Source organism: Tympanuchus pallidicinctus, unplaced genomic scaffold (assembly GCF_026119805.1).
Source record: "Tympanuchus pallidicinctus isolate F22 unplaced genomic scaffold, pur_lepc_1.0 scaffold33, whole genome shotgun sequence".
NCBI lineage: Eukaryota > Metazoa > Chordata > Aves > Galliformes > Phasianidae > Tympanuchus > Tympanuchus pallidicinctus.
Window position 1 is genome coordinate 108,423 of NW_026294751.1, and position 13,014 is coordinate 121,436.

The 13,014-nt window shown below is 43.9% G+C and overlaps 1 protein-coding gene across 1 annotated transcript; it reads left to right on the top strand.

Moving 5' to 3' along the window:
* Positions 1–19: 19 nt before the first annotated feature.
* Positions 20–9,973, top strand: IL22RA1 (interleukin 22 receptor subunit alpha 1). Its single transcript, XM_052698758.1, has 7 exons — positions 20–1,934; positions 3,635–3,767; positions 4,466–4,644; positions 6,289–6,473; positions 6,948–7,083; positions 7,303–7,424; positions 8,853–9,973. Exons 1-7 carry the CDS (start codon positions 1,892–1,894, stop codon positions 9,858–9,860), a joined length of 1,806 nt encoding a protein of 601 aa, XP_052554718.1. The 5' UTR covers positions 20–1,891; the 3' UTR covers positions 9,861–9,973.
* Positions 9,974–13,014: the final 3,041 nt, after the last annotated feature.

The following is a 13,014-nucleotide window of genomic DNA, read 5'->3' on the forward strand; positions in this document are numbered from 1 at the left end:
GAAGAAGGTGGTTAAAAATATTACTGGAGTAGAAACCTCTATTTCTTACCCATCACCCCCAAGGTATCCTTAGGTTCATCCTGTATTGAAATCCCTTCTCTTAATTTAGAAAGATACAGATCACCCAAATATAATTACCAACCAACTTCTTGTGCAATCAAGAAAATCCCCTAAGCCTTTAGTTACAGGAAGCTGAGAAGTTGAGTAACTTCTACAAAATTACTTGGATGTGTCATAACTTTCCCAAAAAGGCCTGTGATTAATTCTCTGTCTTGTCCTGGTTCTCCCAGGATGAGAGCTGGAGGGAAGGCTGCCAACCAGATGAGCCTTACTGGTGGAGGCAACATCCCACTCCTGGATGTCCTTTGCCCAGGCTTGAGACCTTCTTTCCACTGGAAAAGGATGAGGAACACCAGAGCACCTTGCTCCCTCTGTCAGTCTGTACCTTCTACCTTACCTAATGGCTGTAGCTATGCAATGAGTAAAGAAGCTCTCCCCTTTCATTGGAAGAGCTGTGATCCAGTTCACTAACAAGTCTGGCTATTGCTTAGCTGCTGAAGAAGCCTGGAGGAATTTGAGCCTTATGCAGTGGCCTAGTTAGCCCTACACATAATCAAGAACTCAGGACAGGACTTTCTCATTTTGTCAACAGTTATGTCCATGGGATAAAGTAATTCAGTGAGGTTACCCAGTCTGTGTTGAATGAGTAGTTAGTGATAAAAATTCAAAAGCAGTGCCTAAGAGAGCTTTCTAAGCTTCAAGTTAGGCTATACGTGTGAAGCTTTCTCTACCGATGATATCATAGGAAAAATAAGCAGCATGCGATAGTACCAGTTCTGGTTTTACACACTTCTGCTGGTTCTAAATCCACAGCTCTTGAAGACAGACTACTGGTTTTCACTAAAGAAGGAAATGTCTTCCCTTTTTCTGAAGAGAAGTTGAAAATGTAACTGAACAACATCCTAAAAGCCTAAGAAAGGAATGGAAAACTATGAGCTATGTCTGTTTCTTGCTTAGATTTCATATAAATGTGTAGTTTTTTATTGGATGGTATTGATGATATCCAGTATAGACCCTCATAGTGTCATTAGCCGCTAAAATTAACTGTAGGTCTACAGATGAGAAAAGCTATTTAAAAAAAAAAAAAAAAAAACAGTGGCAAGACACTCCTGCTACAGGAAAGCAGCCTCCCATCTATGTGAAAGGAAGATGCTCTGCAGCCACCCAGCAGGATGCACACCTTGGCAGACCCGATTTGTGCTCTGCCCAGTGCAGCAGGGCCACATGAGTCATTTGGCTCCCATTCACACCCACTATGAATAACAGCAGAGCTTAAAAAAAAAAAAACTACTGATCTATTTTGACTTTCATTTCAGGAAAATATCAAAAGGTATTTCCTAGGGAAATAGGTGTCTTGTTCGCAGCAGTTACAATGCCAGCTATGTGCAGAGCAGTAAGTATTCACTTCCAGAGTTTTAAAAAGTTAAAGCTATCCAACTAGAAGAGCAAGCCCCAAAACTGAAAAATGTCAACAAGGGCCTTTAGTCAAGGAGCTCTTTGTCAGGAAAATGGCATTTGGCTCTCTTTCAAGAAAAAAGACGGGGATTTTCTAAGCCTCTGGCTTGTGCACCTTTGTACAGTTACGTGTGTATACTCGGAAGGAGTGTTCCTGTTTGTCCCTTAAATACTCTCTTATGTGCTCACACATGCGTACAGATCTTTTGCTGGTGATCTCAGACGAGCACGCATGCGGGACAGCAGCTCTGCAGCCAGTTACTGAGCAACAAATCCAACCTGGCCTCACAAGCAAGAATTTAGCTGCTGTAAAAGGTGATTCACCAGCACACTGGCTCAACCGCCTGCTCTCCCAGCCCGCCTTGCACTGCTATTCATGAAGAAACTTCTGGTCGTCTTGGCTGTGTGTTCAGTGGTCGGTAAGTCCTGACTTCTATCTCTGATGGTGGTTGTTTCAGTTTGGATCTGTATTAGTGGAGGTAGTTCAGTTGTGTTTCCTGAAGTAAGACCTAGAGAATGAGCTATCATTCAAGACTGTCCAAAAGCTCTCTCCTGTGTTGCTCTTACCTTTTAACATTTTCAAAGATAAGAAAAGACTCCTTCAATCTAAAGTGTTTGCCACTGATACAATACAAGCTGAATCCCAGAAGAGCAAAGGATATTTACGGAGTTCAGTCCCTTTGTCTTGTGCAATGAGGCATGTGAACAGAAGAACCAGAAGCTCTGATTTTGAAAGAGATACAAACAAATCATGGAATCATGAAATTGGAGTTGGAGGGGACCCTTGAGGCCATCTGGTCCCTCTTTTCTGCAGCACACTGGAATGACCACTACTCCATCAGTGCTCATCCCCTGACCTGGGATGTCTACAAGCATGGGGCACGACCACCTCTCTGGGAAACCTGTGCCAGTGCTTCACTGTCTGTAGTGTAAAAAACTTCCTTCTTAGATATTGAATCTCCTCTCTTTTAGTTGAAAACCATTTCCCCTGTCCTATCACAACAGACCCAGCTAAAGGTTCTGTCCCCTTTCTTCTTATATCCCCTCCCTAAATACTGAAAGGATCTTGTCCAGGTCACCTCCATTCTGGTTATGAATTTTTGTATAGGTGAAATGTTGCTTCTTCTACCTGCTCAGCACACCACTTTTTTCCAGGGATGAAGACATTTACAAATGCCATAAGGGGGCTGCTCCTTTCCAGCAAGATCAGGCTGAAGCCCAAACTATTTCAAGGAGTTGGTTGACAGTGAAAAGCAAGAGTTAAGAATAATGTATGTGCTGTGTAACTTTGAGGACTTGCCTACAGTTCGAATTTACAGAGCTTATCAGTTCTGAAGGTTACTGTCCCAGTTAGGTTTTCTGAATCATCCTTCAGGAAATTCTGTGCTGTGTTCCCACGATGGAACAAAACCCAACTTCTCCAGGATATGTCATGTGTCGCAGGTGGATTGCTGTTCTGGTGTGCTCTATGTGCTTATCAGACACAGAAGACACTGCTGCTTAGCAAAGCCAGAACCCACTGCCCCTGGCAGGCCAAAGGCTGCAGAGAACCTGGAGAGCTGTGTGCTTTACACTGGCACACCCAGAGCAGAGTCCAGGCCCCAGGTTCTTGGCATGTCACTTTGCACAGGCAGTCTTCATCCCATAAAACATAGACTGTGGGAGGTTAGTGGCTGTCATACCCACAGCGGTGTGAAACTGATCTCAGCACATTACTTCCCTGAGTCTGGGCAGACAGCAGTGGCATTCCTAGACATGAATCTAGCCTCAAAATCAGTCTGTTCTTCATTTTCCATCCACTCAGCTGCTTTAAGAGAAACCTGATAAGACACTCCTGCATTCTCTTTTTGACTCTTAGGTTTTGAAGCCCATTCTGTATAAATTCCTGGCTTACATTCCTTTGTGATGAGCCAGTGATCTGCAGGGCCTACACAGCAGTGTGCCTGATCCAAGTACTGCTTCTGTTCAAGCTTCTGCTTAGCAGCCCCCCTTTAACAAACTGGGAGTGGGATGTCTGCTACTTCTGTTCACCAAAGGGCTGAGCACTCATGGATTCATGTTCATCTGAGGGCTGAGGTGCCAAAATACACATTTTAACACGGTTTCTTTGTTACCATAGGCATTGCGACTACAGAGAGGTTGTCATGTCTGAAACGTGCAGCATTTTCTTCTACAAACTTTGAAAACATCCTAACTTGGGAAACTGAAGCAGATATCCCTCCTGGCACTGTATTTGATGTCCAGTATAAACAGTATGTGAAGTTTGCTTCTTTTTGGGATTTAGTGGGTTTTATGGCCACTTTTCTCAGAGAGAAGGGCCATGAAAGAAAAGTCAACATTGCCCTTTCTGCTGCTTATTTTGCTGTTACAGGCATGGTTCTGCTTAGACAAGAATTCAGTAAAAGATAGGATTATTTAAACTGGCAGATGGTGCTTAGTTAAGCAATACTTTTACACCTTGACTCCATAACACAGTTTTGCCTTCAGCAACTTCTCTCTGTTCTGCTGTTTCCCAATCTGTAAGTGCCATTAATAGCAATTGCCTTCCTCTGGTTCAGTCACCAGAGCTGCAAGAATTCCACCCTCTACTGCATTATACTTTTGTTGCATTTGTGTAAGTCTGCAAACTCAGCAGCAAATCTGCATGCAGTCATTGGGTAAAAGAGCCCAGCAACTGCTGGCTCGCAGGATGTTCCTGTGTGTGCACCTTGAAACAAGCTGGCCTTCCTCAAAGCAACAGCCACGCAGAAGTGCCAATGGGAATAGATTAAGGGCTGTACTCGGGGGGGGGGGGAGTGTTGATTGCCATTTAATTCCCAGCCACTTGCAAATTACGGTAATGAATTTTAAAACTATTAGAGTCGGCAGAGCAGCCTGTCTGCATTATTCTGAAGGACTATATTGCATCTACTCTACCAAACAACCTGAAAAATTTTTTGTCCTGTCAAAGGTATGGCGAGAAAGCCTGGCTTAACAAGCGGGAGTGCCAGAGCATCACACAGCTCTTCTGCAATCTCACTCGTGAAACAGAGAACTTCACAGAGCATTACTACGCCAGGGTGAGGGCTACTGGCCACCGCTGCTCCTCCAACTGGGTGCGCTCAGAGAGATTTGAGCCCAAAAAAGAAAGTATGTACCACTGCTGGGGATTCATCCTAAGCTGGGGATTCATCCTAAGTCTCACTGATGTTTAGGATCATGTCTCCTCCACTTTCAGTACTGCAAGATTCTGTGCTTGCTAGGGAGGGAGTGAAAGCTTTCCAGGGCTGAAGAGGCGTCCAAGGCCAGGTAGAATGGGGCCCTGGGAAGCTCTATCTTCTTGGGAGCAACCAGCCCATGGCAGGGAGTTGGAAGTGGATAGCCTTTAAGGTTCCCTCCAACCTCAGCCATTCTGTGATTCTATGATTCTATGAAGAAGATTTGCTGGACAAAGCAGCAAACAAGCACACAGGCAGGGCCACCCCTGAGGTCTGGCACCCAGCTACAATTACAGGGGAATGTCATCTTGTCCTTGGAGGAAGAGCTGCTCTTCAGGTGGCAGGGGAGCTTAGTGAGAGAGATGATGGGCACCCTGAGTCCAGGCAGTAATGCAGGCATCAAAGCCACGAGACGTTAACTCCAGCAAACAAGCAGCAAGTCCACTTGATGTCCCGGGTTCCCAACACCCAAGCGGGCTTTACCAAACACACAACAAAGTCTCTGGAAGTTCTCTGGCTGACTCTGTGTCTAAAGTTTTTCCACTGCATGTGTCAAGAACAATTCAAGGATTCAGTAACAGTCAGTGGAAGTGAAGAGCCTTCACATCTTTGCACAAATCAAGCCATGAAGGAGCCATATCATTGCCCTGATCGTTAAACATTCTCTTTCCATTGCAGCATAAGCCTTAACAATCCCAGTTAGGCGATCATACTCCCCAGAGCCATTCTTTTGACTTCCTTAAGCTACGCACCCTTGAAGGAGTACTGAATGCTGCTTTTAAACATCATGTTATAGATTGAGTTACACCTGTGTATAATCAATGGCTATCAAGATGTTACAATCACAGAATAAACAAGAGAGTTAGGCAAAGTAGATTATGATAACAAAGGAGAATAAATGGAAGGCTTACCCTTATGCTGGGCTCACCACAAAACACCAGAAGGAGGGATCTCCAGAAGAAATCCTTCCCCCCCTGGGAGCCAGCTCTTAAATAGGTCTAGGAGGGGTGCAGCCAGGCTCCACCCCTTCCTGCAGCACAGGTGAATTGCCTTCACTGTGCTCCTCTGGCTGACTCATGGCTCGCCTCAGGTGATCAATCAGAGGTTCAGGCCGTGACTCAGTAGTTCCCATACAACCTGTGTTTAAACATTCAGTATTGCCCACACTTTTCACTGCAGATGAGAGTAGATGCACAAGAGCTGAATGGCCCTAAAGACACAATCTGAAGTAGGAACAGGGATTTAAGCAGCAGTGACCTGTGATGTGATCATCTCATCACATGCATGTGAAGGCAAGGGAACCAGTGCACAGTGAGAACTTGGTCCTAAGGAAAAGCCTTGGGAAAGAATTTACAGAGACAAATGTTGGCTGTAGGCAGCAGAAACCTGAGGGAAGACAGTATCTCTCGTCTCCTGATTTTTCCAATGTCCAACAAAGCACAAATCAGAAACTTTTTTGTATGTAAGCAGACATCATCTCTTACAGACTGGGGTGCATGTATAAGATAGATTTAAAACTTGATAACCTATCAGCTTTCATCTAAACAGCTGATGCGTTCTGTTCTGTATTTTCTAGCTATTATTGGAGCACCAGAAGTGGAGTGTATTCCTCATGTACGGTCCATAAAGTTTCTTATACACCCCCCTTATACGCCACTGAGAGGTGAGGATGGCCACCAGCTAACCATAGAGGACATTTATAGCAAGTTCGGTGCTGTTGATTATCACTTAACAATATTCAACCTAAGGACACGTCAAAAGGTAACAGACAACCTCAGGGCATGAGGCATTGACTTTTGTGATCAGATTTTGCGATCAGGTGGAGAAGGGCATCGAAACTGATACACGATGGATACAATTTCTGATTACTGAAATCCCACAGGGGATTTTTCCACGGGGGGAACTCTCAGCCTTTGACATTCAGCGGACAAACAGAACTTTAAGCATTTCTCTGATAATTTCGAAAAGAAGCCAGACTTCAACAGTCTAAGTAGACAAAAGTACCTGACAGAGACTGGAAAAGCAAGGGATGTAGTTCTAATCTCAGTGAATTGAAATGCAAAAACTGAATACAGTAATAGTGAAAAGTAATTGTATGTTTAGAACTGTACAGAATTATTGTTTCCTGTAGCACCTTATTAGTGAATAAAATATGCTGTATTTTGCAGTCTGAGTTCAGGAAATCGTATGTATGTAATCTTTCTGACATACAGACTTTGCTTTTGTTTTAAATAGTGGATAAAGAATGAGCATAACAAAGAACTTGAAGTTTCCAATCTGGACCCAGACACAGAGTATAATGGAACAGTGCATCTATATCTCCTTGAGAGAAGCAGCAAATCTCAAGTATTTTGGGTTAAAACACTACCAGGTGAGGCTGTTAACTCTGCTCAACTAAAAGTCTTTCTGGGATACCAGGTGCACAAAAGAGACCAATTTTTAGCTGGTATAGAATAACACAGCCTTTACAGAGATGTTGAAGCAGTGCTAGTTTAAAATTCTTGTCCAGTGCAACCTATAATCATTTGGGTGATCCCTTGCAACCGTTCTGACACTACATTTTCTCCTTGTTCTTGCCTTCATTGACCAGATAACACATGGCTCTTCTACTGTTTCGTGGCTCTTGGATTCTGTGCTGGGCTGGTGTTTGCTGCTATTGGTTACGTGATCTATAAGTACGTCAAACAACACAGTGCACAACCCATGTCTTTGGTGAGTGTTCTTAAGTCAATACTGCAAATCTTTGAACTGTTCGGGACTTCGTATATTGCTAGCTGGGGAGGATGCATGAGCAGGTGAGGGCATCGTCTAGGTCATGGTGTCCAACCTGTTGGCTTGCCTGGGCTGCACTGAGTGAACAGGAACTGTCTCATACGTACAAAAACATGTATTAGCAGAGGGATCCCACTGTTGCTGCCACCACTGCTAAAATGCAGCAGATGCTGCCTCTCTGTGCTAAATCCTCTGGTGGGTCTCCTTAAATGCTCACAAGTGCCAGTGAATGTCAATGAGCATAGTTTTCCTCCACATGGAGGAATTCAATTCCACCATTTGCTTCATTCACAAGTCAGTGTCAGATGCCATTCTATCAGACTGTCCCTCTGCTGTTGTCTGTCTCAGGGAATGGCATATTGGTGGGAAGGTTCAACCTCTGCCAACCACTGCCATACCACCAACATCCGCCTCTGACATTGGGGGGCTGACATCATAAACCAGGAGGCGTTACTTTAAGAGCAGCTCTCATTAAATATAAAATTATGTATTTAAGTAATACAATTTAACTTTTAATATTTGCATTAAAACGTAAAAAAAGGAGAGCAACAAAACCAAAATTCCTGTGGGAAATGTGACTTCTTTGTTGAGAAACTGACACATCAGTCCCTGGTTTGATGGCAGTGACTACAGTTCTCATGGTGTTCATCAGAGATTTTTGATGAAATTTTACTCCTCCTGCATTTCATCCTTGACAACAATGGTTCACAAATGTGCTTACTGCCAAAAGGCAATGATATGAATAAGGTATGATGGAGAAGTGAGGGGTATTTATCTCTAGTAAAAGAGGGATTATGGACATCTGGCAAAGAGACATGATCAGATTTTTGAGCTGCATATTTGATTGCAACTCTATACGTTCCATTTGGAAATACTCAGTTCATGTGTTTAAGTCAACTGAAAATGGAGTTGCAAGTATAAATTGATACTTTTTTTGGCCATCTTGAAACCTACCCTCAGGTTTCTGTATCACAATGGAAAGCGCATCTGCATATTTTCTGCTGCTTGCAGGGCTGCATTTGGCCTATTATCAGAATGCATGCAATGATTTGCCATCATGTGAGTCAACTGCACTGCGCTTTCCCCACGTCCTGGATTCAGCCCAGACAGTGCTCATCACACATCATTCCTTGTATCAGCATTGCAAATGCCTGGTGGTGGTTGCTGGCTCTTACTGGTGTTTCTCCAAAGAAAATTTCATAGACTCATGGAATTGTTTGAGTTGGAGTTGTTTGAGTTGGAAGGGAACCTTACAGGTCATCTGGTCCAAATCCTCTGTGATGAACGGGGAATTTTTAAGACCCTTAAGCAGATCTTCAAAGTCACAGAGTTCTTGTTGATAACGCGTTTGTCTGTCTCCTTGAATAGGACTTCAGAGGGATCTCATCGTTCCAGCCTCTAACTCTGACAGTGGAACATGTTATAAAGCCTATAAATTTATCCAAACCTTCACTTCTCATCCCCGAAGCACAGTTCCCACAGGTAGGCCAATGTTTGGACAAAGCACTGGAGCCGCCACAACCATTCCATCCATCACTGTGTACCTACCAGCAGCAAGCCAACCTATCGGTGTTCCAGGGCGCCCATCTGCTGTGCCCAGTGAGTGCAGCTCCTACTGGATATGCTCCTCAAACCTCTGAGCAAAGCACTGCCAACCTCCCCATGACCTATGGTGTGTGTGTTGATCGCATAGACCATGGCAACAAGAATAACTTCCGTCTGAACCAGTTGCTAAAGGAAGTTTTGTCAGATAGCTCTGCTGGTGGGAAGCTTGTCAGTCATACGCTGGGTGAAAGCTGCAGCCCTTGGAATTACAAAGAGCAGCGGCCAAATGTGGCACTGTGGGATAGCAGTGCCATGAGAGACTCAGCTCTTGTACATGGGAGCCCTCAGCAAATACAGAAACTGCTGTTGCAGACTGATGGGGTTGAAAGCGAAGAGCATCTGCTACAGCTGCTGCTGCCTTCAGTGGAGCAAGGAGAATGCTACAGACAACAGACAGCAGAACTGCCACTGCTACTGTCTTCAGTGACAGTTAACACAGACTGTGTTCCAGAGGATGAATCTCTGTCACGGCCATCAGCAGCCCACCTCCTCTCAGTCAGCACTGGTAACAACTTCCCTGGAGAGAACACAGAGTGGTGGGTGTCACCAGATTCAGTGTCACATTCTGAAAATAAAATGCAGTTTCAGGAAATTTGGGAAGCAGAGAAGCTACTGGAAGCACAGGAGTTAAACTGCATGAAACTGGACCGTGTCATGTCCCAGGACACCATCTCGGAGTACAGCAGTGGCATTTCTCTCACTACACTGTTCAAAGACCTGAACTTAAAAGTACTGTGGGATCAAGCAGATGAAAACACAGAATTTTATTAAGGAGAGTTAATGATGTTAAAATCCAGGTTCTGTTTGTTTGTATGAAATAGAAGTGTGTCCTGCAAACAGCACATGCAAATAAATGTAGATAGTCTTGTCTTGTATGTAACACAGCACTGACAGTTTCCACTATGGTTCCCTCATAGACATAAGTATCTTACTAATGTAAGTACTTCCTACTGTACTATCATACTGTATCTTTTCACTTAGTACATTTTTAGTCTGTGGGTATTCCTCAGGTTGCTTATGAATTGGACTACTTTAAAGCTGAGTTAAGATTCAAGTTCTAATTCCAGATCCAGTTTCCTGAAAATTTAGCTGAGTTCACAGCAGAAACTGCATCTGCTCTTTACCAGCACCAAACCTCCAGGTCCAAAACAAACCCTCCTCTGAAGAAATTAAAGTGCAGACATATGCAAAGCTGAAAGAATTAAATATAACATACTACAGTGGAAGAAAGAAACAGAAATTGGTGTTCTAGTCTTGCCGTATGTGATTCTTTCAAAACAATTGGCTGCTTTGCAGAATGGACTTTGCCTTCAAAGCAGTCATTGAAACTGAGGCAACAGCTCCTAACGTGGCAGTTCTAAGAAACAGAAAGTGCTCTGCCCTGCTATGTTCTTCAGTTCTTCTAGAAAGATAAAGCCTTTTTCATCTCTACAACAGAATTATGCAGCCTTGTCCAAGTTCTAATGCATATTTTTCAGCTGCTGCTCATTTCTTTCTGATGAAATAGTTACATTCTCTTCTTTTCTTGAGAGCTTGAGGCATAAGGCAGCGAGGCTCACACTCCACATAGGTAGGAACACTGGGATTTGCACTAATCAGGGCTCAGCCCCAGGAACCCTGAATGAATTCTGAGTGCATGACAGCCAGTGACCTCCAGAGGAGAACAGGGAGGTGCTGAGCTGCTTCCTCTCATCCTTTACTACCAATGAAGAATGCACTCCATTGGAATGATGGAGAGGAATCTACAACTGCGGAGCTCTCCTTTGCTCCTGTGACCACCACACCATGTCCAGGGCTGAAATGAACCCAAACCAATTTAAAATGAGAGCCAAGCTCCCTTAGCGCTGCACCTTTACCAAAAGCAAAATGGTATTTATTTGAGGGATGGAGGTAGTAATCATTTTGCACTGAGCAGAGTGTAGTTCAGTCTGTTGGTTTCCACTGATGTAGTGAAAAGTGCAAGTGTCTGATGACCTCAGGTTTACAGGAGAACTGAAACCAGGAAAAAGCAATTTAGAATGGGATGAGGAAGTACTCACTTGAAAAGTAATGCTAGGGAAAGGTTGACCAGAAGCAAAAATCAGATGCTCTCTGAGAAGCTGAGACTAAATGTTAAATTCCACTTTTTTTAATGTGCAATTTTGCAAATAATCTGTGGCTGTATGAAGAGCTTGTGATGATTCAGCCCGGGATTGAAAGAGTAATCTTAGAAATGCCGGACTTTATAGGCAAAAATTCAGCCCCTGGCTCCAGCATTAGTAACAACCAAAGCATTATGGCCACGTCATATGAGATCAAAAGGTTGTCAGAGGCCCGAGGTAATGCTCTGTGCTCCCAGCCCCCCTGGGGAAGCTGCATTTCAAACCAGTGATGCCCACTCCTTTATCCGGAGTTGCCACAGGTGACATATCTTATGTCAACAACATTCCCAAGGATGCTACTCAGGGAGTCATCAAATGCCACAGTGCCAATATTTTGGCTCATGTTGTGGAACACAGTTTTCTGTTCAGAGTCAGTATGGGCAGCACAGAGGGAAAGGGAAAAGAAGAGAAGGGAACTGGGTGGGCTTTAAGGTCCTTTCCGATCTGCCATTCTGTGATTCTTTGTGGTGACCTTATTGCCTTCCACTTAATAGCTTTTCGTAGTAATATCGATAGCCTTGTTTGCTTCAAAATGCATCACAGCCAACAGCTCTGGTAGGATCTAATTATCTCATTCCCATTCCATGTAAGAACACTTTTAGATAAACAGCATGGTTTCAGTGCTGTTTCAAAGGTCATGTCATGCAAGCCATCTGTACCAAACAAGAGTCTGTTCTTTGTTTCTCTTGACTTTCCCAGACAACAGCATTGATAGCTCTAGATAAAGAAAAGCAGCACTGCTTCGCAACAGAGACTGTGCTTATTCCCAGGCAGATGTCATGACGGTGACAAGTGAGCAGTTCCAGTTGTCCCAAGGATGGCAGTGCAGCAGGTGGCAGCTGTAACCCTAGAGCAGAGCATTGCTCTTTGTCTTCTCGGCTAAATCAGGGAGCTGTCAGCGAGCTGCTCCCCGTGCCAGCAGCCCTGCTCCAAGCAACCCGGGGAGCTTTGCGTATCACTGGAGTGAGGCTCACATTCTCCATGTCAGTTGTTTTGGCACAGGAAGGCAAACTAGCTGAAGACACTCGTAATCACAAAGTACTTTTTTGATGCATTCCTTGAGGAAAATCATACTGAAGGAACAAATGGAAAGCTCCTAATTCTGGAGATGGGATGAGGCAGAGTTGAGGGGCAGATCTGAAAGCATTAAGACCAGGTTAGAACAGACTTTATAGCTTCCCTCTGGCATCACTGTGGCCTAAATATCACTGTTCGCAATAGGGAGGAATGATGCAGCAGAGCTGCATGAAAGAACTTGCACAGCAGCTGGGCAGTAGCCTTACACTCACTGGTTCTTAAATCATGGAATGGCTTAGGTTGGAGGAGACCCTCAAGATCATCTCATTCCAACCCCCAGCCATGGGTTAGTTGCCCATGTGGTGCATGTAAATCTTTTTCTTTTCAGAATGAGCGTTTTTATTTTGAGAATGAGCATTTCATTTTCCCCACTGATGACACTAAGAATGACTCCCAGAATCAAGCCTTCATTTACGTGTTATGAGGAACACATAATAGTCACAGCCAGCTGAAACGTAAGAGCTGGTGTTGACCCTGATCTAATAATACATTGACATGATTTGGCTGGGGTTGCCATTCACTAAAGAGACATCAAAATAAATGATTTCAGTCCATTATGCATTAAAGGCAGCATCAAACCAAGGGAAATTCCCAGAAGAGGTTAAAACATTCATAATTACTTTTTGTTCCTCTGTGAGCCTCTATCCTAAAGAAGCAGAGGATAATACATTTAGTTACCCAAATTTTGGAGGCACCTCTCATTCCTT

What these genes read in the sequence shown, in the direction of transcription:
- IL22RA1 (XM_052698758.1), top strand. Translation starts at nt 1,892, where the DNA reads ATGAAGAAACTTCTGGTCGTCTTGGCTGTGTGTTCAGTGGTCG. An exon ending in TTTGATGTCCAGTATAAACA is followed by an intron (nt 3,768 to 4,465) that starts GTATGTGAAGTT and finishes GTCCTGTCAAAG; the next exon opens with GTATGGCGAGAAAGCCTGGC. An exon ending in ACCTAAGGACACGTCAAAAG is followed by an intron (nt 6,474 to 6,947) that starts GTAACAGACAAC and finishes TGTTTTAAATAG; the next exon opens with TGGATAAAGAATGAGCATAA.